Source organism: Terrapene carolina, unplaced genomic scaffold, assembly GCF_002925995.2.
Source record: "Terrapene carolina triunguis isolate 2854851 unplaced genomic scaffold, T_m_triunguis-2.0 Scaffold231, whole genome shotgun sequence".
Taxonomy (NCBI): domain Eukaryota; kingdom Metazoa; phylum Chordata; order Testudines; family Emydidae; genus Terrapene; species Terrapene triunguis.
The window spans coordinates 19,851,346-19,876,053 of NW_020664582.1; the positions used below are offsets into that span (position 1 = coordinate 19,851,346).

At 47.6% G+C, this 24,708-nt stretch overlaps 3 protein-coding genes across 5 annotated transcripts in view; 1 reads left to right on the plus strand and 2 right to left on the minus strand.

Moving 5' to 3' along the window:
- RPA1 (replication protein A1) overlaps positions 1–504 on the minus strand; it is a 47,742-nt gene extending 47,238 nt beyond the window's left edge. The window contains exon 1 of the mRNA XM_026656612.1: positions 408–504. Within this exon, the coding sequence (XP_026512397.1) occupies positions 408–504 (97 nt within the window). The remainder of the gene's footprint in view (positions 1–407) is intronic.
- Positions 270–12,298, plus strand: SMYD4 (SET and MYND domain containing 4). 3 transcript variants are annotated; one of them, XM_026656444.1, is made up of 10 exons: positions 270–1,007; positions 1,095–1,239; positions 3,051–3,131; positions 4,194–5,364; positions 7,495–7,677; positions 8,153–8,322; positions 9,248–9,380; positions 9,887–10,003; positions 10,383–10,506; positions 11,646–12,298. In XM_026656444.1, exons 1-10 carry the CDS (start codon positions 874–876, stop codon positions 11,797–11,799), a joined length of 2,412 nt encoding a protein of 803 aa, XP_026512229.1. In that variant the 5' UTR covers positions 270–873; the 3' UTR covers positions 11,800–12,298. The 3 variants fall into 3 exon arrangements, with proteins under 3 accessions (XP_026512229.1, XP_026512231.1, XP_029768363.1); XM_026656446.1 differs by lacking the exons at positions 270–1,007; positions 1,095–1,239 and adding an exon at positions 1,267–1,315; XM_029912503.1 differs by lacking the exons at positions 270–1,007; positions 1,095–1,239; positions 7,495–7,677 and adding an exon at positions 1,267–1,315.
- Positions 12,299–12,388: 90 nt separating this feature from the next.
- Positions 12,389–20,294, minus strand: SERPINF1 (serpin family F member 1). The gene is made up of 8 exons (XM_024194371.1): positions 20,178–20,294; positions 17,416–17,501; positions 16,806–17,007; positions 16,569–16,724; positions 15,407–15,610; positions 14,319–14,461; positions 13,225–13,435; positions 12,389–12,791 (listed from the first exon to the last, which is right to left on the minus strand). The coding sequence occupies exons 2-8, from the start codon at positions 17,491–17,493 to the stop codon at positions 12,532–12,534; spliced, it is 1,254 nt and encodes a 417-aa protein (XP_024050139.1). The 5' UTR covers positions 17,494–17,501; positions 20,178–20,294; the 3' UTR covers positions 12,389–12,531.
- Between the last annotated feature and the right edge of the window lie 4,414 nt (positions 20,295–24,708).

The following is a 24,708-nucleotide window of genomic DNA, read 5'->3' on the forward strand; positions in this document are numbered from 1 at the left end:
CCCCCTTTCCCCCGCACATGCCCCGCCCCGCAGCTCCTCTCCGGCCCCCACATGCCCCGCTCCCCCATTCCCTCCACATGCCCCGCTCCGGGCTCCTGCCCCCCAGAGCATTAAACACCCCCCATCTCACCCCTCCCCGAGCCTCAGGCAACCCCACCTCAAGACCCAGCCCCGCTCCTCTCCCGCGGGGCCCAGCGCCCCGCTCGCTCCCACGGGAGGAGGGGGAACCGCAGCGCCGCCGCCCGCTCCCCCGAAGCCCCTCACCGCGATAGCCCCCTCGCTCAGCCGCGCGCTCATGGTGCGTAGCCTCCCAGACCGCGAGCTCTCCGCACTGCCGCCAAATCCTCCCGCTTGTCGCTCGGCCGTCGCGCAACTTCACCCCCTCAGCACGTACGCTACGCACGTACGTGCGTCAGCCATGCGGCCCCCACCATTGGCCGGCGTGCCCTGTACGGCGGAAGTGAGTCCCTTGGCCGTTGTTTGTGTGACTGTGGGCGCCGCCATTGGCTCCGCCGAGTCCCACGGCTGAGGAGCGTGACTGAGAGAGCCCCGCCGGGCGGGGGTGAGGCGGCAGGGTCGTGTAGCCTTCTTGGGAGTGTGTAAGGCGGCCCAGGGCGCTAGTGACGGGGCTGGGGGGGGCTCAGCGGCCCGCGTCTCCAGGCGCGTGAGGGGTCCGTGCGCTGCCCGGCCCCGCGTCAGGCGCTCGCTGCGGCGGGCCTGTCCCCTGGGCCGCTGTGAGCGGCAGGCGCCGTGTCCCGGCTGCCCCCGGTCGGCCGGGACGCACTGAGCCGGGCCGCGGGGTCTGTGACGGCCCCTCTCGTTGCCGATTCGCAGAGTGGCTCTGCCCTGCCGGTCTCTTCCCGCCCGCGGGCCATGGAGCGGCCTGTGGAGCAGTGGGAGGCGTACGCACGTCGGAAGTGGGCCTCGCTGGACCCCTGTCTGCAGCAGAAGCTCTCTGTGGCAGTGCCACTCGGGGACACCTTCCTCCTCTGCGTGCCTCTCTTCCAGTGAGTAGCTGACTGACCGCCCCTGGCTGTGTGACCCGTGTGGCAGGCAGCCAAGCCCCCGACACTGAGCTTTCTAACCCCTCGCAGGCCCGCCGATGAAGAATTTCTGCACAGACTGGCTGCCCGTAACTGGGTGGGGAAGGATCCGAGAGCTGCACTTTTCTACAAGGAGGAGGGGAACAAGAGATTTCAAAACAAGGAATACACAGCCGCACTAATACTCTATTCCAAGGTGAAGAGTCCGAGTTGTTCACACAGATGGAAAAATGGTTGCTTTGAGGGTACTTCAGCCTCCGGCTCATCTCCTGGTAGCAGGGTTTGATGTGGGGATAACTTTACTGGAACTCCAAAGGAATGCTGAAGTGTTTGTGAATATTGTAACAGATGTCTAATGCAGTTGTGTAAGATTAGCAAGGAAATCGCATTCTGGGGCGTCCTTGGGTCGAACAGTCATGAGAAGTTTTGTTATGCACGGACCCTGCTTGTAGCCAATCAGTCTTCTCTAGTAACTGTTTTTCTGCTATAGCCTGACCACATGTGATTCCCATCTCTGCTATGGGCTTGGGCAAGTCTTTGCTCAGTCTGGAGAGGTGCTAAGCTGTCTCAACTCCCGGTAATTTTCACGGGAGCTGAGAATGCTCTGCAACATTCAGGATTGGATCTATGATCTCTGTGTTCTCTAGTTTCTAGATACGTAAAATAAAAACGTCTTCCTCACAAGGGTGTTGAGGCTTAATTTATAGGCTTTTGTAAAATGCATTGTGATCCTTGGATGGAAGACTCTAGAGAAGGGCCAATTACACCTCTACCTCGATATAACGCTGTCCTCGGGAGCCAAAAAATCTTACCGCATTATAGGTGAAACCGCGTTATATCGAACTTGCTTTGATCCGCTGGAGTGTGCAGGCCCCCTCCTCCCCCCCCCAGCACTGCTTTACCACGTTATATCAGAATTTGTGTTATTTCGGGGTAGAGGTGTATTATGATTAATACATTTTTAAAGCCAGAAAGGGCCTTTCTAATAATCTAATCTGACCTCCTACAGAACACAGGCCATAGAACTTCATCCAGTAATTCCTACATCAAATACATTCTTTGTGATTAAGCTATAGTGTGTCTTTAAAAAGACATCCAATCTTAGTTTAAAGATTTCAAGTGATGGAGAATCCACCATGTCCTTAGGCAAATTGTTCCAGTGGTTGATTAATCTCTCTGTTAAAATTTTGCAATGTATTTAAAGTCTGAATTTAGTCTAACAGAAAAAGGCATAATGAAATGTTCTCGTGCAAGTACTTATAGACTGTGATTGAATCATCTTTTAACTAGATAATAACTAAATAGATTGAGCTTCTTACGTCTTTTGCTGTAAGGCAGGATTTTCAGAGCTTGAGTAATATTTTTGCTCTTTTCTGAACCCTCTCCAATTTATCAACATCTCTCTTTGAAGAGTAGGCATCAAAATCAGGAAGAATATTCCAGTAATGAGCGACAAAGAGTCCTGTGGCACCTTATAGACTAACAGACGTATTGGAGCATAAGCTTTTGTGGGTGAATACTCACTTCGTCAGACGTATTCACCCACGAAAGCTCATGCTCCAATACGTCTGTTAGTCTATAAGGTGCCACAGGACTCTTTGTTGCTTTTTACAGATCCAGAATAACACGGCTACCCCTCTGGTACTTGATTCCAGTAATGGTTTTACTAATGTAATCTACAGAGATAATAATACCTCCCTGCTCCTCTGTATTCCCCTGTTTATACATCCAAGAATCTCACGAGCCCTCCTAACCATTATGGTGTGGAATAAAGATGGAAGAGGTCAAGATAAGCAAGATAGGATAATGACAGATTGGGCATGAAAATCTCCAGTACAATAGTCCAGTGTTGGCACATAACAGGTTGAATTGACTTTCTTCACCCCACTCCTCTCCCTTTCCCAGCCATGACCTCGCATATTTCATGTCCCAGAAACCAAACTACCCATAGAACATATACCAATTCCTCTTTCTTAATGTGGCTACTACTCTTTTTGGTCTTTGCAGGCAGTGTCCCACAACAGCCCAGAAATGTCATTGTGTTATGCCAATCGTTCTGCAGCCCTCTTTCACTTGGGTCACTTTGAGGTAAGTACTAGATTTGACACAATCAAGGACAAACCAGCAGCTATTCGTTTTGAAAACTGGGTATAGCGAATCCAGTAATGGCAGTGAAGATTTGCAGCTATTCAACTGTGTTTTATATGCTGTGCCACAACTTCAAAAAAGTGGCATGCTGTGTGTTTCTGAAGGTGCCAGCACTGCATAATCCCACTATGTTTCCCAAAATACAGCAGCAATCAGGCTAGTTGAAGGTGTTAAAATGAAGTGCCACTAAATTGGAAAAGGCCATACCTCAGTGGGAGACCACTGCTCAACATTGTGTGCTCTTGGTCCAAATTAGCTTAAAATGGCATTTGGGGAGGGCTAGAGTAGGGTTTCTCTTTTGGGAATCTGAGTGGTGGATGATTTTAATCTGGTTTGTAATGTCTTCTTGCTGCTGTTTGTGTAATAGTTTTTATGGTACAGTTTTAGTGGATGATAACGGTGCCTAGGGCTTGGTGTTATGTCCTTTGCTCTTTATACAGCAAACATAATATGAAGAAACCACACTGGCATAGTGAAGTCCAAATAACTGTATTTACTAACTGTATACAATGTGCAATGCCTAGCTACATTTATACACTGCTGCTCTGTGTTATGGTGACTTTTGAAACCTAGAAGAGAGGGAAAGCCAGTAGAGGGCTTACTAACTAATTAAAGCTATATTATCCAAACCCTGTACATTAGACCTGGGATAGGTCTTCCTGTGTTTATTTAAATCCAAATTAAGATTAATAAAGAACAAAGTTTAAATACCAGAACAAGAGGCTGTGGTCCAATATGGTTTTAAAACTGTTTCAAGCTGCAGGTGCCTTTCTGACTTCCTCGGGAGTGTCTGCATTCTTTCTCTCTGTGGAATGGTCTCACTTTTAAAGTGGCAGCATTGTATAAGCCTTTACTCTGACCCCTGGTCAGTCATGGACCAGAAACTTAGTTAATGCAGTTCTAAATAAATGAAATGTGCCCAACCTCAGATGGGGCAGAAGAGTAAAAATCTTTCTGGCATTTTTCAAAGTCATTTAAAAGGCCTCTTGTATTTGCTTCCAGGATTGTCTAGAAGACATTGACAGGGCTCAAGCCCAGGGCTATCCAAACAGATTGCAGCCTAAGATCTTGCTGCGGAAAACTGAGTGTCTGCTTCTTCTGGGGAGATTACAGGAAGCAGCAGGGGTCATCAGCACAATAGAGAGTAAAATAGCTATGGATCAGAGTCTGACTAGTACCACACGCCAGATTCTGCTAAGAAAAATCAGTCAACTTAAAGTGAAAGCACACGAGAAGGAGAGTAGCCCAGTATCGGTGCCGGAAGCACTCAGCAAAACCCAAAAGGACTTGGAATTCTGGGAAGAAAATGGTAAAATTTCAAGTGCATTTTCATCTGTGAGCTTGAACTTTAACTCCTGCAGAGGACGTCATCTGGTTGCCACCAAAGATATTCTGCCAGGGGAGAACTTGGTGAAAGAGGAGGCCTTTGTAAGTGTGCTCAGCCCAGGGAAGAGCCTGTTGCTCCAGGACAGTGCTGAAACAACCTGGGATACTAGGGTCACTAATGAGGACCTCCACTGTCATCGCTGCTTGAAGCAGCTTTTGGCTTCAGTGCCCTGCGGGGGGTGTAGCTATGCCAAGTACTGCAGCAAGAAGTGTGCACAGCTGGCATGGGAGCACTATCACTGTACAGAGTGCCCATTAGGGGCATTGCTGCTCACACTAGGGGTCTTCTCCCATGTTGCCTTAAGGACTGTTCTAGTGGCTGGATTTGCAGAGGTTAGCAGCTTAATGAAGCAGTTTCATGAAGATGACAAGGAACTTCACAAGGCTGAAGCCAGAGGTGAGAGTCGGGATGAGACACGAGATTCCACAGCTGGCATGGAGGGTCTCTCTGAGAAAGCAGAACCTTTGATTCCTGGTTGTGAGGATGATGGACAGTACCGGGGTTCTTACCAAGCTGTCTTCAACCTTTTGACCCATGCTGAAAAGCACAGTCCTGAACATAAGTTCCTTTGCACCCTGAGCATAGTAGCCATATGCAAGAAACTGCAAGAAGCAGATCTGACCATTTTGAGTCAGGGGTCATGTGAGAGCCAGTCCAAACTGAAAGCACATGTGAAGATGTCTACTGAATTGTCTCTGGAGCTGAAGATTCTGGGAGAAGCAATGCTGAGACATATGTTGCAGCTGCACTGTAATGCGCAAGCGGTGACTGCAATCCGGGAGTCAGGTCAGTGAGAAACTGTACTCTTCTTCTCTCTTGTCCTCGTTGGATTGTTCTTTGGGAGGGATATAGTAAATGGATGAGCACTCTTAAAGAGATCCCACTGCACTCGGGTAAACTTTGTGTAAGTATCTTCGCTCCCTAAAACCTCATAATCTCTTTTACAATGGAAACTTCCTTATTCTTTCCCAGTGGTATGCCCAGCACAGAATCATACAAATGTAGGACTGGAAGGGACCTCAAGAAATCATCATCTCCAGCCCCCTGTGCTGTGACAAGACCAAGTAAACCTAGATTATCCCTGCCAGATATTTATCCAACCTGTTTTTAAAAACTTGCAATGATGGAGATACCACCATCTCCCTTGGAAGTCCATACCAGAGTTTAACTATCATTATAGGTAAAACGTTTTTCCTAATATCTAACCTAAATCTCCAGGACTGCAGATTAAGCCCATTATTCCTTGTCCTACCTTGAGTGGACATGAAGAACAATTGATCACCATCCTCTTTATAAGAGCCCTTAACATATATGAAGACTGTTTTCCCAACTCCCGCCCCCCCCCCCCGCCAGTCTTTTTTTCTCAAGACTAAATGACCATTTTTTTTAACTTTTCCTTCTAAAAGGTTTAGAAAATCTGACTTGTCATTTTATTACTCTCCTCTGGACTCTCCAATTTATCCACATCTTTCCTAAACTGTGGCACCCAGAAATGGACACAGTACTCCAGCTGAGGCCTAACCAGTGCCAATAAAGTGGGACAGTTACCTTCTGTATATACACCCTAGAAAGATACTAGCCTTTTTCACAGCTGCATCACATTGTAGACTCATTCAATTTGTGATCCATTATAACCCCCAGATCCTGTTCAACAGTACTACCAACTAGCCAGTTATTCCCCATTTTGTAGTTGTGCATTTGATTTTTCTTTCCTAAGTGGAGTACTTTGCACTTATCTTTATAGAATTTCATCTTGTTGAATTCAGACCAATTCTTCAATTTGTCAAGGTTGTTTTGAATTGTAATCCTTTCTTCCAAAGTACTTGCAACCCCTGCCAGGTTGTTGTTGTCTGCAAATTTTATAAGCATACTCTCAATGACTTGGATAATGGAATGAATGAAAATATTGGATAGTACCGAACCCAGGACTGATCCCTGCAGGACTCCACTGGGTATGCCCTCCCAGTTTGACAGTGAACCACTGATAACTACTCTGAGTACAGTCTTTCAGCCAATTTTGCACCCAGTTTATGATGGTTTCATCTAGACCCCATTTCCCTAGTTTGATAGATAACTAGGCTTGGAAGAATTAGATTTTTTTCAGCAAATATCAGTAAACATCAGTTTCACCATACATACACAAACAGAAAAAAATACTTCAATCAAAATTTACAAATAGGGAAAGTAAGAAAAATGCTGCTTGAGAACTAGTTTGATTTGAGTTTGAGTTAAAGATATTTACTTTGTATATTTTCACATGGGATGTTGACAGTTTGTGTTTTAACAGCTATAAAGCTTTAACTTTTTGAATCTCAATGTCTACTGCCATTTAATGATTGTCTGACTTCCCCCCATAATTTCTCTCAGCTGTGAAAATTTAAATTGATAAAAATTGGGGGGAAATGCTTAAAAATAGACACATCTGTTGGCAGAATTCGATTATTTTTATCTTTTTATAATGTCAAGTATAATGACGTTATAGAGTAGACCTTACGGAATCTGCTCTTCATTTGGATGCAGGGAGAAATTATTTGGATGCAAAGATTTCTAAATTTATAATTTTAAGTTCTGTTTTTTTAAATATTTCAGTTAAACAGCAGCTAAATCAAATATTTAAACTTAGTATTTGTATTATAGTAGCATTCTAGAAGAATAGAACTTACCTTCATCAGTCTAGAAACTCTTTGCTTTCCCTGTGGATTCAAATAGGGAGCTGATTACCCCAAACCATCTCCACATGGTCAGACTGTGAGCATGGCAGCTTTCAAATTTGTCTTATTACATTAAGACACCAAAAACTTTTTTTTGCTGCTGATGTTTTGCTGTGATTAGATTCAGTGCCTGGAATGAGCAAAGTAGGTCACTAAGTCTGATTTCATGATGTATTTGGCTCCTTTTATGTTGTGTGGTCTTTAGAGTCTGGAGACAGCATTGTTGCAGATAGTGAGCAGGTGCGCCTGGCCACAGCCCTCTTCCCAGTCACCAGCCTCCTGAACCATTCCTGCGACCCTAATACTAGTGTGACTTTCAGTGGGACTGCTGTCACAGTCAGGGCATCGCAGCCAATCCCAAGAGGGCAAGAGATTGTCCATTGCTATGGTAAGTTGCAGTCCCTTTCAGGAATACATAGGGTACGCAAGTGACCTTTCACCTCTGCAATCCCTGCAGTATCATGGCCACAAGGGTCACATTTCCAAATGTGTTTGGCGTTTATCTCTGTTCTATCCACACATGCATGTGGGTGTGCACAACCCTGCGTCAATGACATCAGCATGAGACCTCCTACTCCTGCTGTTTGTCTCTTACAGTCACTCTCTAGTTGCATCTCAAGATGTAGGACCCACAGCTTATAGCCCTGACATAGAGGCACTGGGCGACACCAACCCCTTCTTCAGTCCCTTTGATTTCATTGCAAGGCCTCAGATGTGGGTGGGAAACCCAAAATGTAATGAAGCCACGGATTATATATTCCCTCTCAATCCATGGCAGGGTGGATTTTAGTCTGTAATTGGGTACCCAACTTTCCTGCTTTCTTAAAGTATTATCTCTTTGACTCGTTATCATCCCTTTGTAGGGCCTCACCGATGCAGAATGGGGGCTGCTGAGAGGCGTCAACGGCTCCTTTGTCAGTATTTCTTTGAGTGTCGATGCCAGGCCTGCCTGGATGAGTTGGGGTCTGATGTCACAGGCATAGCAGCCACAGGGGATATATTCTGCTGTTCCAGCTGCCATGCTTCAATGCAGGTAACGGTTTCATAATCACAACTGTGTAACTTTTGAAGTGTTAGTAAAACTAAATATTCTCTGCACTCTGGAATTGTACTGTGAGGACAAGGTGGGGATCTGAGTCCAGGGCCCCTACTCTTGGGACTAGGCAGAAGTGAGGGATGGTCTCGTTATTCTCTAGCAACCCTCTTGGAAGACTTGTACTTCTCCAGCCTGTCCAGAGGTCCCACTCAATACTGTTTTCTACCCCCACCCCCACAATCCTCCAGATGTTTGGAAACCCCTTAATGTGTCTGCCTTGTGCCCTTGCTCTCAGTAATCCCTTCACAAAACCCATTTCTCAAGGAAGGTTTATAAACTAAAAACAGTCCTACTAGGACCCTAACAGGATGTGTGCATTACTCTCTCGAGCAACCACAAGATCATATGATCTTTGCCCTAATCCTCCGCCAACTTCGTGGTGGTCTCTTTTCCTGTTGTTCTGGTCTTGTCTTTAGATTGTAAGCTCTTAGGGTAGAGACTCTGTTTCATCTGTTTTTGTAAAGTACCCTGCACAGCCATGTTGTTGTTTTTACTTCTAAAACAGCTGTTGAGCCATGAGTCTTCAAGAAAGAGGGAAGAAAAAGTGTATTTTCTATGAAGATTAATGGGGTGGCTCATGCCCTATTTTGGCCATTGCCAGGGCTACTCCTTCAGCTTTCTTCCAGAGCTCTGAAGATCTAACACCAGCACACGGACAGGCCCTTTGTTTAAAGTGTGGCTGGGAAACAGTGTAATAGCCCTGTAATACACTACAGGGGTGTAGAGATACACAACTCTGTGCTTTCTATGTGCAGAAATGATTGTAGAGGTGGCTTGGTCTAGATAATTTAGTCCTGCCTTGAGTGCGGGGGACTGGACTAGAAGACCTCTTGAGGTCCCTATGATTCTATGACTTCCACAGGGGGAAGATGTGCTTCGTTGTTCCAGTGGTGCTTGTACACTATTGGTTGGCAGGGATTACCTCCTACGCCAGTTATGGGACCTTCGGCTGCAAGTTAGAACAGCACTGGGACTTCTCAAAGACAACCAGCCCAGTAAGAGAGCCAGCCATCTATCTTGGACCTTGTTCAGTTCATTACACAAGTGCAAGTAATCTTTATAGCGGGATCCTGGTGCCAGCCACCAGATGGCAGTTTTGCCCAAGCATTTAGGTACTGCTGATATGAAGCTGGAATCTCTCGCAGCACAAGTGGTAGGCTGCTTATACTGCTGATCAGACTGGGAGGCTAAACTCACGTTTGCTCCACTGGAATATGAGGGAATTCAGGGAAATGTTAAAGGTTCGGGCCCAGACCCAATGTTTCAGAAGGCCCCCCTGCCCCCAGTGACACTGCATTAGGTTAGACAGGCTTCAGACTGAAATAGAAACGGTGACCCTAGCTAATTCTGCAAGAACAGCATATAAAGTCCAGGGCTAACTGCTCAAGGCTGGGGGGCGGGAAGAGAGTGGACCCGATCTCACTTCACAGATCATGACTAACTGGCACCCGGAATGGGTTTGTGTCTCGGGGTAAAGTGCTTTTGTTACCTGGATTTGCAGATCAGGCTGTTGAGCTGCTGATGAGGTGCCGGGTGGATGCTGAGAACTTCCTGTCTGCAGAGCACATGCTGGTGGGCGAGATTGAGGATCACCTGGCACAGGGTTATGCCACACTTGGTAAGATGTCTTCCTGTCACCTCTGGGGTCATTTTCCTATGACTGGCCTATTAAATCTAATGTCAGTAGAAGGAGATTCCCTGACTGGTCTGTTCCCTTTCTCACCTCCCTTCTCTTATTGCAGCCCACTAAACTGACATAGCAGAATCTTCTTAGGAATCTAGTTTTAGCCACAAGCTCTATTCCGAGCCAACAGGGACTGGCTGTGTGACCTTGGGTGTATCAGTTTCCCACTCTGTACAATGAGGATAACACCCCTCTGTTACCTCCTAGAAGGACTGTGAGTCTTAGTTCACTAAGGTTGTAAAGTCCTTTGAGCTCCTTCCATGGCAGTGGCTATAGAAAGGGAGCTATAATAATCCATTCTCTTTTTGGCCAGGAAAGTGGCAGGAAGCAGCGAGGCACCTGCGGCGCAGCATTCAAATTGTGGAAGCTCGCCATGGACCGTCCAGTGTGGAAACGGGTCATGAACTCTTCAAACTGGCACAGATCCTCTTTAATGGGTAAAGAGCCCCATTCCAACAATCTCACCCTTCATTCTACAGCTCTTCCCTGCTTTAGTCCATGTGCCTTGTGTCTCTGAGATGGGGGTGTGGCAGGAAGTCCTTGGCATCATTAGTCCCTTTGCGCGATGTCTTCCAGGACTGCTGGATGTTCTGGCAAAGGGGAAACATCTGCCTTTTATCCAGGATGAGGTGGAGGCTGTGAAGTATTTGGATCAAATGAAAGTTTCCTTCAGTTGGCTAGGGAGCCATCTCGCGTTCCTTTTGGCATCCTTCCCACCCATTCCTCTGTCCCACTCCTGTCCTATCGCCCCCTTTCCTGTTACAGCCTCTCTGGCATCCCAGGTACCATAGAGTGTTCAGACCCCAGCACTACAGTGCTGCTGACACTTCCTTTTAAAGTGACAGTGCCCCAGATGCTTTCTCTTCTAATCATTGGCCAGCAGATCCCATTACTTTTTTTGTAGACGCCTTTTTTATCAGTATTTCTGGTTTAACTGTCTCCCACCTTGGCAAGAGTGGCAATAAGATATGGCTGTTTTTCCAAGGGTGAAGCACTTTGAGTTCCCTAGCTAAAACAGAGGGCATTTACCTGACAGCACAGGTGCCAACTTTTGTCAGCACCAGTGGGTCGCGGCGGCCCCCCCCCCCCGGCCCCACCCCAACTCCACCCCTGCCCCAGAGTCTCCGCCCCTCCCTGCCCCTATTGGATCCCTCCCCAGATCCCTGCCCTGGCCCCACCTCCTCTCCCAAGCGCGCCGCAATGGGAGGGAGCGGGGAGAAGCAGGACCCAGCGGCGCACTCAGGGGCGGGGGCGGAGGCGGAGGTGAACTGGGGCGGGGTGGGGAGCTGCCGGTGGGTGCAGAGCACCCACCAATTTTTCCCCGTGGGTGCTCCAGCCCCAGAGCACCCACGGAGTCAGCGCCTATGCCTGATAGTGATGGGATGTGGGGGGTGAGTCCTACCCCTGTGATCAGGGAATTTCTGTCTCAGTGAAAGAAGGAAGAGGTGCCTGAGCTGTCCTGGCTTAGGGGAAATGGAGGACAGGATGAAGGGTGCTGAATGAATGGCTTCATCAAATGTGCTGAGGGAAGTTTGTCCCCTAAATCTTTCTCACACTTCTTCCCTCTGTACTTCAGGTTTGCAGTGTCTGAAGCTCTGTGCACAATTCAAAGAGCAGAGACAGTTTTGTGTGTGCACTGTGGCCCTCAGAATGCCCAGGTCCAGGAACTGCAGGAGATGAGAGCCTGTCTGCTGGAGCTGCCCAGAAGCCTCCTTCACAGGGTTGAGTGACTAACAAAGGAAGCTGCAGTGCTGACTCTCCTCAGGAAGCTAAGCTCCATGTGGCAGAGCAGCCATGCAAACAAGGCCTGGCTACAAGCTGGGTGAGCTCTGACATGTCCCGGGGGAGGGCCAGGGCATGAAGCTGATCACTGCTGAAATGGGAGAGGACACCACTGGGGTACTTACAGAAGGGCTGTCTCAGAGAAAGGAATGTTGCTGTAGAATTTCTTAACATGCTTTTGAGAAAAGCATTTGAGAGCCTATTATGCGTTTTTCTGAAGTTGTGGTTCTTCCCTGGAGGGTTAAATGTTGGCCCTATGCACACAGCCCCCCCACACCCACCGCTGTTGTTTGCTTTGGAAAACTGAAGTGCTTGCCTGTCATTCAGCACACCTGTTCCTGCAAACATGAGACACAGAGGGCTGGAATGAGGCCACAAAATGAAGGGGATGCAATAGAATTTGGGCCAGTACAGTGGGACTCACCACAGGGGACACATGGTGATGTTGGAGGAACTCTGGGAAACTGGTACGGGGACCCAATGCAAACCAAACCAGGGCCTGTGTTACAAGGGAGAACACTGCAGCGCTTTGAGATGTTGGTGGCAAAAGCTCTTTTATTGCAGCATGTAGGCATAACATTTGCAAGTTTGACTGTGCAGCAGAGCCAGGACCCAGCATCCTTCCCAGTTACCCCAGCCTTTCTGGAGGACTCTAACATTGCAGGCTGCTGTCAAGGGAGCTAAGTGCTCCTGGGGTCCAGGATTTTGCCAATAAAGAGGAGGGTTCCCGTGGTGTCATCCCTCAGCACAAATAGGAACGGTCTGTCTAGATGGTAGTCGAGGGGGAAGGTCAGGCGAGCAGCATTCTCTACGGGGCTTGGTGTGGATCTTGCCCCATCTTCATTTAGTTCCAGGACTGCCTTGTGTTGCACATGAGAGAGCTTGGTGGATTTGGGAGAAATCTTGCTGAAGTCAGGTGTTGTGAAGAGCGACTGGAGCCCTGTGGGAAAGGAGGAAGATTCCATTAGCTGGGAAGAAGGGGCCTTCTGGGAGGGTAAGTAGACAGTGCTGTAGATTGGGGCCGTACTACCAGTGCTGCAGAGGGGAGGAGTCATAGGTAGTGTTGCCAACCCTCCAGGATTGGCCTGGAGTTTCCAGGAATTAAAGATTGTCATGTGATGAAATCTCCAGGAATAAATCCAACCAAAATTGGCAGCCCTAATCATAGGGCCCATTGAGCTCATTGGGAGATGGTGGGAGTGGGCCCCAGGCAGAGCCTATGTGAGAGATGGAAGCATGAGCTGCCATTGTCAATGAAGTCCATACATATGACAGCAGGACCTAGCTTGTGACCATTGGCTGCTTGTTCTCGGGAAGCTGAAGGAGCAGCTCTGAGCCCCAGCAGCCTGCAGAGGGCCATTCTGTGTACATACTCATCTCCTGCAGTGTGCTGCTAAGTGCCTCCTCAGAGCTCAGCTTCAGCCTGGGTATGCTCAGCACAGCGTGAATTGTCTTCAGCTCCCTGTCTATGTCACGGACAAACTCCGAGGTGAGACTCTCCTCAATCAGGGTCATGTTCTGGGTCACCTTCTGTGGCAGGAAGAACATAGCACTGACCCCGCCTGTCAGTGGTAGCTGGGCAATCTGGAAGTGTAGTAAAAAAAGACAAGGAGTTATCTCTAAACACACCAGCAGAATCTCCCAGTGCCAGCTGTGGTCTCTGAACCTTGGTTGGCTGGCCAGCCACTCCACCTACCAGGTTCTTCCTTCCCACCCTGCTTATCTGCTGTACCACAGGTTCCCCTTGCCCCTCCACAGTACAGACTTCTGCCCTAAACCCTGTCCCTCTGGCTGTGAAAGGAAATGCAAAATGCAACATCTTTCCTGTGAGAATCTGTACTGAATTGTAGTATGGGGTGGAGCGGAATTCTCAGCTGGAACTTCCACCCCTATACTGATGCTGTGCTATACACAGCCCCCAGTTCTGGGAGTCAGACCCAGGGCCAGCCCTGCCTAGCTCACTAGCAACTTTTCCAGCTATTTCAGGAACAGCCTTGATGAATTCCCAGAAGCAGCACTTTCCCTCCCCTGTCAGAGGGAGGATGCTTACCAGAGGGTGGAGCTCCATTAGGAACAGGCTGGTACCACGTGGTAGAGCGAATAACTTTCCACTTTTTGAAAGGCAGTGAGTCAGAGAGAAACTTCTACCAAAGCCTGTCCTTCCCTGCAACCTATCCCTTTCCTCCCTGCCCAGCTGGGGCGGCTGTACAGACTGGAAAGACCTTTGTGCTACTTAAAGCTGTAGTTGCTTGCTATATGATCATGGGGATGTGGAGATCTCTGAGCAAACCCAAAGCTCTCTGCCCTGGTGTAAAGAATAAGAGTTACAGGAGTTTGGTGGGAGGGGCAGAACTCACCCTCCTGGTGTGGGGGAGCTAGTGAGTGAGGATGGATCTTTCCCTAGTCTAGAGCGAGGTGATTTTGCACAGGGGCTACATTCTCTTTCTTGCTCAGTCCTTCACCTGACCTTGCAGTTGAGTTCTGAGTCGAAGCCATATCGCAGTATGGCTTTGGGGTCCGACATCATGGGCACCTTCACGGATCTGTCTTCATCCAGGTGGAAGTCCTGCAGCATAGTCTTTGTGGGGTCAAACTTGGTCCCCCACTGTCCTATTTTTAAAAATAAAACAGGAACGTTCAGGAATAATGGGAAAACCTAAGGCCTGGGTGTGTAGCCAGTGGAATGGTATTGTGGTTTCATACATGAAATAGCCCTGCTTTAGGGGATTGGTCTTGGTAAGTGGAGGATGATAGAGGTCAGAAAGCCAGTTACTGGGATCAGCTATACTTGCAACTTTGTCTTATTGTTACTGTTGGCGCTCTAGCCCCTTCCATCCCATCTGAGGTTTGGCCAGATTGGACATGAAGTCAGCTGACATATGCTGGTTGGGTGGAGGAGCAGCTGGAGAGAGCTGATGTATTTATAATTACATAAATAAAATATAACTATAAGTGGTACTGCTAATCTCCACCTACCCTTTGTGTATTTGCTCATTGTTAACTCTCCAGGCCAGGGACTGTCTCTGTACCCCTGTTTGGGGAGCACCCAGCACAACGTGGCCCTGAGCCTGACTAGGCCAATAGCTGGTCTTGTAATATAAATACTTGATGTCTGGATTCCCTAGAACAGCTCCCCAGTATCTCCTGTCCATGCAGAGGGGTGGTGTGGCAGGCACAGTCCCATCTGAACTCTTGATGAATCTCCCTCCATTGGGCAGGACATTCTGTCTTTCATCCTTACAGGCTTTCACTTTCCTCCTTCCCTGACCCCTTTTTGCAAGCAGGTCAAGACTCAGCTTCCTGTGAGTAGTGATTCCTCCCATGGGGAAGTTCTTTCCACGTTCATCAGGCATCTGTCCCACCTCCTTTACTAAACTCACAGTAGAGAATCTATATCCATGTGTTCAAAGAAGTTTCTTCCTGTCACTCTGTCTTTCTGCCTACCTCTTCAATGTGCCCTGGCCAGAATGTGATCTTCCCTCCTGTGTTTTCTGGCATGCAATTAGGAGACAGCCCCCTCTCTCCCCCTGCCCATGAACGATGGTAAGCTCTTACCTTTGAAATAAACTGCCCCGATGAGGAAGATGCTGATGCCTGTAGGTATCTCCTTCAGGAATTTGACAATCTTTCCCTTGGTCTGCTGTTGCACCCAGTTGTTGATGTCTTGCAGGTCTGAATGGGTATTGCCAGTCAGCAACTTGGGCCGTGTCCCATAGGACTTCTCCAGCTGGCTCACAAACCCCATTTTCATTCTCAGTTCTGAGGGGCAGAAAGACCATTACTGCAGCCTACTCCCTCTATCAGAGACGAAATCCCAAGGCAATGAGGTACAGCTGAAGGCCTGGCAGTGAGCAACCCATGCCCTTTCCTGACATACTTACAGATATCTAAGACCTAGTCTTCTAAATACCCATTGTTGTGATACACAGGCATGTGCAAACGCCTAGAGAGTCTGACTAAAGCTGTGTGGGGAACTGATGTATTTATCTAGTCTAACAGCCACATCCTATGCTGTAGTCTGGCAAAACCTTCAACTAATGGGTAAAGATTGGTGATAGGAACCGAAAGCCCACCTGTAGCTGCCACCACTTTGGTGTCTGACTCTAGCCCTGTCCCTACACTCCTTACATGATTACAGCTTATTGAGGAGCTTGGATCTTCCTCAAGCCATCAGGTTGACGGGGGGTGGGGTGGGGAGAAGTGGGAGATTTTAGCATTCTTATCAAGATGGTCTAGAGCAGAGTGAAACATGGCATTTTAACTGACTCAGAGGGGTCAAACAGTCCTATATGATCTGTCTTCAGGCTGGGGCTGATCATTATTGTAAAGCAAAAGATATAATCAAACTGTATCTGGAATTGAAAATACATTAGATGGCTCCTGGGAGGTAGGCGCAGCTGGAATGAGGCTTAGGGAGGAGATGAAATTATCAAAGCAAGTTCTTCTTGGGTCCCTTCTGTGCCAGCAGCTCTGTTGCCAAGTGCCCTGTTGGCACTTTTGATTTTAATAAACATTTTCCAAGCTCTATATAGGGACCCCCAACATTGTTACTGCATGGTGCAATCAGCACAGGGCAGAAGCAGTTGCTTAGGCTCCAGACACAGCTGGGTCCTGTAACTGAAGCCATTGGTGCCTGTGACCCATCCATTCTGCTCTACTGACTGCTGCTCAGGGACAAGGACAAGATTTATGTAGGCAGGTGAAGAAAGGTTTTTACTTCTCTCCACAACAATGCGGGTGGCACTTCTTAGGCCCTTTACAGGTGCAGTGATGCTAGCCAGCAGCTCCTTGTAGGTGTTGTGGACCTCAGCCTTGTTAAGCAGGTCGTAGAAGAGAGTACGAGAAATCAGGTCTTCTGTTCGCTCTCCAGCACCTGCCAACCATAAATAAAGGAGCATGAGGCCCCCCTCCAGCCATGCACAAGAATGCGTGAGGAGGAGGAGTAGGGACTCACCTAGTAAAAGGCCAGAAAGTGTGGTAGCTACACTGAAGGGAGACAGTAACACATTGGCGGTGGGAGTCTTGCTTGACTGCTGGCGATACAGGTCATAGCCAAAGTTGGAGACTGAAGCTGCCAATTTGTTTACAGGGCTTTTGTAGAAGGGATCTTCCTCCTCAGCTGCCTCTGTGTTGCCTCCTTCAGGGGTACCGGAGTCCTTGCAGGCACAAGAAACACTTCTTTAGAATTGCTATGCGTCAGAAGGCAGGAGCAGTATGATAGCCAGAGAACTGTTCACCTTCAAAGTGTTTACAGACATTTCTCTGTAAGCTGGGGAAGTACTGGCCTTGTCGTACTGTTGGGAAAACGGAGGGTCACACAGTATGTCATAGGCAGAGCTGGGAATAGAACCCAGTCCTTCTTGCTGTACCTACTGGAGATTCCACCATGCTTTTACCTGGGCAGAGCAGGACTTACCTTTCCCATGTCATTGCCCATGATGGTCCTAGGTTGTCCTTGGCAGCTCTGGAGGATGGTGCTTAATATTCCCATTTAGAATTTTAATTTTGGAAGTTTTATGCTCCAAGTTTCTCACTCTCCTTGTCACATTTTGTATCACACTCACCTGCTCTGCAGCCGAGTCCTGAGATCTGCTGGGGGAGGCTAGGAGCCCTAGCCACAGGAGAACAACCAGAGTCTGCATGATGGAACCTAGAAGGGAAGAACACAATAGAGCTGTTTGCCCTAGTCAATCTGCCTACTTATTTGTTCCAGCTAGCTCCGTCTGCTACACCTAGCAGGAACTGCATGTGTATCTAGCATCTCTCTCTGCAGCAGGACCTGGTGTGCATAGCTGATCAGTTGCAAATCCTCAGCCTGTGGCTTCTTCAGCTGGTCAGCTCCAGCTGCTTTGAGCTTCTTGAGATTGTGGCATGCACATTTGTGGACACGTGAGCAGGTGTTGCCTGAGCCCAAAAGCAGAGGTAGAGATGTGATGCAAATCACACTGGCTCTCAGACAAGACACCAGACTCCAAGGCCCTGAAAGGTACTAGATCAGATCAGTGCACAAGAGACTCTTCTTGCTGCTTTACATCCCATGCATTCAAAAAGTCAATAGTCATACAAAAGCAGCAAGTGCAACAACTAACGCTGGATGAAATAAAAGATAGTTAACGGGCTACTGCTGTTGTCCTGAACATGCACACACACACTGCCCAGCCCTCCGATTCACTTCTTAGCCTCAGGCTTGCTCACTGAGTAGCCCTATCCTTGGAGGATTGCTGGCTGCATGAGCACCTTACTACCACTCTGCCTCAGTAGCTGATTAAATAGCATCATTGACGGGCTCCCACGAACTCTTCCTACCCTCAATGCATACCACGGGGTAGAGACTAAAGCAGAGAGGAGGTAAGGGACCAGACTGGGCTTACTCAAGATTCCTGATAGAAAAAAACCACCAAGCTCCCTAGAGCCACGTATCCTGTTCTTTGTCAGAACTCCAGTGTTAACCTCCCCAGTGTCTCCACGGGAGGATTCTGTACAATGATGTGTCTGGTCCAATGGGTAGTGTTACCCAAACTTTCATCCTCGGTCAATTAGAGCTATTGCAGGGATGCCATGTCCCTGAGGTCAGATGCCACAGGGGCTGGGTGAAAGCAGTGTTTATATAAATTCCAAAGAAATTAAAGGAAGGGCGCTTGTATTTAACTAACCCCCGTGATCCAGTGCAGCCCGAGGAGTTGGAGCCTGCACATGTGTTTCAGATTAAATGCAGCTCTAAAGCAAACATGGCTGTTGGTAGAATTGCAAACTCTGAAAGCCACGTGTCCACAACGACTACAATTCAGGGACCAGCCTGTTCAGGCAGAGGATTCCCCTACAAGAAAAAGCTCCCCTAGACCCTCTCTCCATGGTAGCAGTTTTGCTTTAGGAAACACTGTTCCTCTACAGCATCCCTGCCAAAAGAGATTCCGCTGTAGCATTGTTTCCGTTTAGAGCAGACATGAAACTGGCTATGCAGTCCAATTTCGCAAGACTCATGGATTCTGTCCCTGCATCTATGCTCAGACACCATCCCCCACCCAGGAGAGCGGTATTCTGGATTTCTTTCCAGTGCAGAAAATATGCTCTGAGTGGAGCTGCTGTACTGGACCAAAGCAATGTTAGGTGGTGTGAGGGTGGATGTGATTCAGGGACTTTTCATTCCTGTGAGAGTGAGCCTTATGGTGGGATTTCTGAGTAGGCCTGCCTCCTGTGGAACACGTGAGCAGAGAGATTCTGGCTGGATGCTGTCTGAGGATGCCTGCTGCAAGCAGATTCTTCACCTGGCTTTCCCACTATGCTTAGTGTGAGAGGTTTGCTCTGGGCTAGGCATGAGATGTGGGTTTTCCATGAAGTGTGGTCTTTTCTCTGAAAAAAGGCTCTACAATACTTTCTGCTCCCAACTGCTCTGTGCTCCTGGAAGCATGAGAATGGAGAGTGCATTCCCAGATTTTATCATCTTTGCCAAGATTGTCACCACCCTCCTATTTCTCAGGCTTTGCCAAGAAGTGATTTCCATTTTAGAATGACAAAGCCCTGCTGAGCTTGAATGGGCCTGAACATCTGGAGTCTATTTGTGCAGTTATGATGCACACAGCCAAAACTGCAGATAGAAAAAGTCATTGCTGGAGCAGAGCTGGGGTGATTTCTAGCGTAACTTTAAAATCTATAGCTGTGTTTAAAAAGAAAGGAAAAGATCTAGAGCACGCAGTCTGTGATGTTAGACTCAGAAAGAGCAGGTTGGGAAACAAGCTGAGAAGATACTTTCCAAGCATGAATTGTCCCTTCCCTGGATCTCTGCAGCTCTGAAATAAAACAGCATTCCCCCAGGCTAGAGAGTTCTGAAGGTCTCTAACTATCCTTACGCACATTTGAGTGTGGGATCTCACAGCCACCCCACCTATGAGGTCTGTTTCTCTCTATTGGGGGGGTGTCTCACCAAGAGGGTCTGACTCAGTTTTCTGCTAGACTGTTTCTATTGCAAAGAAAACTATCTAACTGCAACACAAGTGCTAATTGATGCAGGATTGTAACCCCCTGCCCATCCATGCTTGATCCTCAGAGCCTGCAGGAGGGACCCTTGTTCCCAAGCACACTTCTGGCCCTCAATCGCTCCAGGAGAAGCCGGAGAGTCCCCCATTTCCAGCCTACTCCTGTTTCCCCAGGAGGAATTCTTCACTCTCCAAGCCATACCATAGCAAGGACCATCACTCCTGTCTCCCAGGCCCTGCAAGAGAGCCCCCTCCCCCCGGCTCATTCCTGTGACCTTCCCATCATTCTGGGCACTCCAATTGCTACTAGCTGTGGGCCAACAGGTCTGGAAGCAGGGTGAATTGCTCCTTACCTCGAACTCTTCTCAGCCACTGCTGTCCTATGTTACCACCCTTGATGAGAGTCTGAACAGCATGGAGTTTATAACAGCCACATCTGCTTTCTTTGCTGCCTGCCAGCAGACTGCCCCCAAGCCCAGCCTTCAGCAGGCTTCAGGTTACACTTCCCAGGGCTCTCTTAAAGTGGTCTGCTCTCATTTTTTGATCCTGTGATTGTCACTGCATTGTGCTGGCTTTAACCCTGCACTTGATCCAGCTCCCAAAGCAAATGCCCATTATTTGAGAAACAGTCAGTGGTTAAAGCACAAGACTGAGAACCAAGTTCTCTGGCTTCTATTCTGTGCTCTGCTACAAGCTCCTTGTGTGACTTTGGGCAAGTCAGCTCCCATCTCAGTGCCCCGGCTTCCCCATCTGTAAAATGGGACTATTCCTTCCCTACCTCAGGGGGTTATAAAATGCTTGGTGATGGCTGTGTGGGAGCTGCGGTCGCATCATTAATATAGCAGCAACTCCATTTAACGTAGCAAGAACCTCAACCCAACAGCAGGATCCAAATATCAATTTAAAGCAACTAAGGAGAAAGGACCCAGGAGTGGCTCTAGCCAAGATGCAGTGTCAGTATTAACAAGAATGACCTAATATGCTCAGTGAAGGAGAGATGGGATGGGACTGTGGCTATCTGACCGTTGCTGCAAGCAGCTTGTCTAGAGGGAAATGCTGAAAGTAGGGAAGGCAGCTGTACCAAACCCCACATTTGGGATTGTCTTGGAATCTATCCCTGCTGCGCTGCAGGCCTTACTCTCTAGGCAATGAGACTTATTCATACATGCACTCATCGCCTACAGGCCCTCAGCTAATGGGAAGAGGGGATGACTGGAGATCCACATGAACCGCAAACCAGCATCTTTGTGAGCTGGAAAAGCAAATCATCCCATTTGGTTTCTTGTGGGTCAGTGCTGCTTCATTGACCATGGCCAAGTGAGAAAAAACAGTCTTCCTGAGCAGTAATAAGATGGACAGTTATGGCCTTATGTGGACACTGCTTCTGGACTTGTATTGTAAGCAGAGATCTGTGGAAATAAGCTTGTCCCTGAGACCCCTTCTGCATTCACCTGAGGCTGAGTGATGCTGGTTGTTGGAGATTAGCAGTTAACATTTCCCATGTTTTTCTCCACTTCCTCTTTTTAATGTATGTGTTTAGTACTAAAATGCCTTTTGTGAAAGGCTTTGGGCTGATTCTTACTAAGGCCTTGTCTACACAAGAAAGTTGCACCAGTTTAACTGTAGGTGTGATTTTTTTTAACCCATGCAAAGGCTGTGTGAACACACCTATTTTGCTTTAGCTAAGTCAATTAGTCCTTTTCTATGTGGAGAGTTGCATCAGATTAACTAAAGTTGTGAGTTTAAACAAATTTAGTTAAACCAGTGCAAACCCACGTGGACATTTTATTTTGGTTTGAGTGGCTTATTTTATTTAAAATAGGGCATATTCTTTCTGAACAGCATTAGGCTTTGTGTCATGGACATTTTGTATGTTTGATATTCATATGGATTTGCTATAGTGAAGAAATTCAATAACATTTCAAAAATGAAAGTTATCAAGAAATATTAATTTAGTGATGGCTTCACCCTTTGGGCAATTGTTTTCAGGGCAGAGGTCCTGTACCTACATGGGGGAACAGAAATTTGATAATAGAAACTATTTCAAACTATTTCAAACAGAAAAAGTTATAGCAAGATCCAATGGCTGGAAGTTGAAGTTCAAAAAATTCAGACTGGAAATAAGGTATAAATTTAACAGTGAGGGTAATTGACCATTGGAACAGCTTACTAAGGGATATGGGAAATTCTCCATCACTGGAATTTTTTAAATCAAGATGGGATGTTTTTCTAAAAGACCTTCTCTAGTTCAAACTGGAATTAATTCAAGGAAGTCCTATGGCCTGTGTCATACATTGGAGACTAGAAGATCACAGTCATCCCTTCCGGCCTTACAATCTATGATAGAGCTTTGCTTTACCAGAATAGGTTCAAGGGTCACTACCAAGATGTATGAATGTTAGGAAGCAAGAGTATTGTCCTGTGGTGGGAAGTCATGAGCCTGGATGTTAATAATAGTTTGCATTTCTACAGCCCCCTCCATCAGAGAGCCTCAAAAGACTGCACAAAATCTCATGAATGAATTTTGACGTAACAGAATATTTGTTGACCATAAAAAGTTAATTGTGCCTTATATTCAGCATAGCAGGAACTAGCCACTGCCCTCTGGAACAAAGTGAAGATGGGAGTAGGAGAAGAAAAGCAGGAGGGAACTACCAGAATGAAGGGGAGTAGGAGGAAATAAGAACTGAGTTGTTCAGAGCTTTGAAGAGGAAGAAAAAATACATTCTGCACAAAGGGAGCCGGAAGGCAGTGGTGTGGAAGGAAGATGACTTTAGCTGCAGGATTTTGGATAGAATGGAATGCAGCAAGGTGCGAATCAAGGAGGAGGAAGTTGCAGTAGCCAAGGCAAGACCTAACGAAGGCATGGACCAGCATCTCTAAAATAAGGCAGTAATTATGAGAGCAAAGCAATCTGAAATGTTCCCTGAGGGCCCTGGTAATAGAGCTGGATTCCTTCTGGTTTACTTGTTATTTACATAGTAGAGTAATTACACCCTCTTCTTGACCAGTAAATGTTATTCCATGGGTCACAGGGCTGGGAATTATTCTTAGCTGGTCTCCCCTTAGACTTGGAATCTGTAAACCATGTGTGTTGTCTATTGGTAATTGCAGGTTTGAGCCAGTTGCTTTCTTTTAAAAAGTTTCTTGTGTCCCTGAAGTTTGTGGTCAGTGTGTCGATCCCCCTCCCTCCAATCCCAACAGAAAGTGCAGGACAGTCAGTGAGGGAGATGCCAACAGGCAACTTGCTCTCTGGTTGGGGCAGATCTACTCAGGAAAGGGGGAGCTGTTGGGAAGGTGACTCTGGTTCTTTAGCTACTTCCATGCGAAAACAAAACCACTAAGATATATCTGTGTGGTGACTGGGAGTGAGCCTCTCAGCTTGGGTGAAGAGACTTGTGATAGCAGGGTTCACAGTAGTGTGCTAAAGGTAGCTGTGTAGATGTTGCAGCTTGGGCTCTGAAACCTGTAGGAGGAGGGTGGGCTTCAGAGCCCAAACCACCCCGTCTACACAGCTACCTTTAGCACACTACCGTGAGCCCTGCTAACCCAGGTCTGTGGACCAGGGTGGGAGGCTCGCTCCCAGATGCACTGTAAACATACCCTAGAAGGGCTTCCTAGAAGTGATGAGAAGCAGAATCTGCTACGGCCAACAAAGAGTGGTTCTAAATTCCCTTTGTCAGCATGTAGACATTCACTGTTAATTGCTACAGAAACACTGAAACTAGCAAGACTAACGTAACACAGCTTAAGTTGCTGCGGTGGGGGTTGCTTTTCCCCCAAACCATCAGTCTTTGCTGCTTGGGTCAGACATGCAGAGTTATTTCAGAGCAGGGATCCAGTGAGCTGTACCCAGCTCAGAAGTGAAGCTCCAGGTGAACACCATTCCTGTACTGACAGAAGGAAGTGACTCTGACCCTAAGGAGATGCAGTCATGTCGTGGAAGATGTCAAACTCCTGTAGCATTGTTCTGCAGGCTCAGGAACACCCAACATAAGATAACAAGCCACACGTAGGATGTGCCAGACCAGGTTACACCACGGATCCATTGCATCCAGCAGCCTGCCAGCTGGCAATGCCCAGTACCAATTCCTCCCTCAGAGGAAGGCAAAGACCAGCCAGTTGTGCAGTGCTGCTAATGGGGAAATTTCCTTCCTGACCCTTACAGCTCAGTTCAGACCCTACGGCATCAGACTGGATTGCCCCTCTCTTTGTATCCACCCACATTAGTGGATTCTCTAGTATGTTCAGCTGAGATTTCCAAAGGGGAATGGGCAATGTCCTTTTAATGGTTCCATATTTACTAGCCATTAATCTCATCCTGTGGCTCCTCATTCTGGTGGTGTGAGTTGGAGTAAGGAGAAAGGACTGCTCACTTCTCATGAGACCCTTTAGGACCTTCCATCCTTCAGTCAAGCCCCAGTAACTCTTTTTTCCCCCAGTCTTTGCAGTTACTCCGCCTGTTTGCTGCCCTGCTATGCCCCTTTCCAGTCTCTGCCGGGTATCTCTCAAGGTGACAACTCAGCCAAACATCATCTGTTTCACTCTTTATTATTCTGCCAACATAAAAATTACTAAAAAACACTTTACAAAAGCTGCCTCCAACATCCCAGGTGAAGGGCTGGTGCCAGGGATAGAAATGAGCCCCCTCCCTTGCGCACACACCCAGCAGATCCCAGTACCCAGGGGACTGGGGCAGGAATGTTCTAGGCAGAACCTTTATCAGAAATAGTAGCTGAGACTCACATCCCAGGGAAGGCGACTGGCTGCTAATCAATTTGATTTAGCTGCTATTTGCCTATCTAGTGACAAGCAAGTCCTGCTGTTTGGCGAATGTCCTGACCAAGGAATGTGCATAAGGGGCTCAGAGGGAAGAGCAGCTTT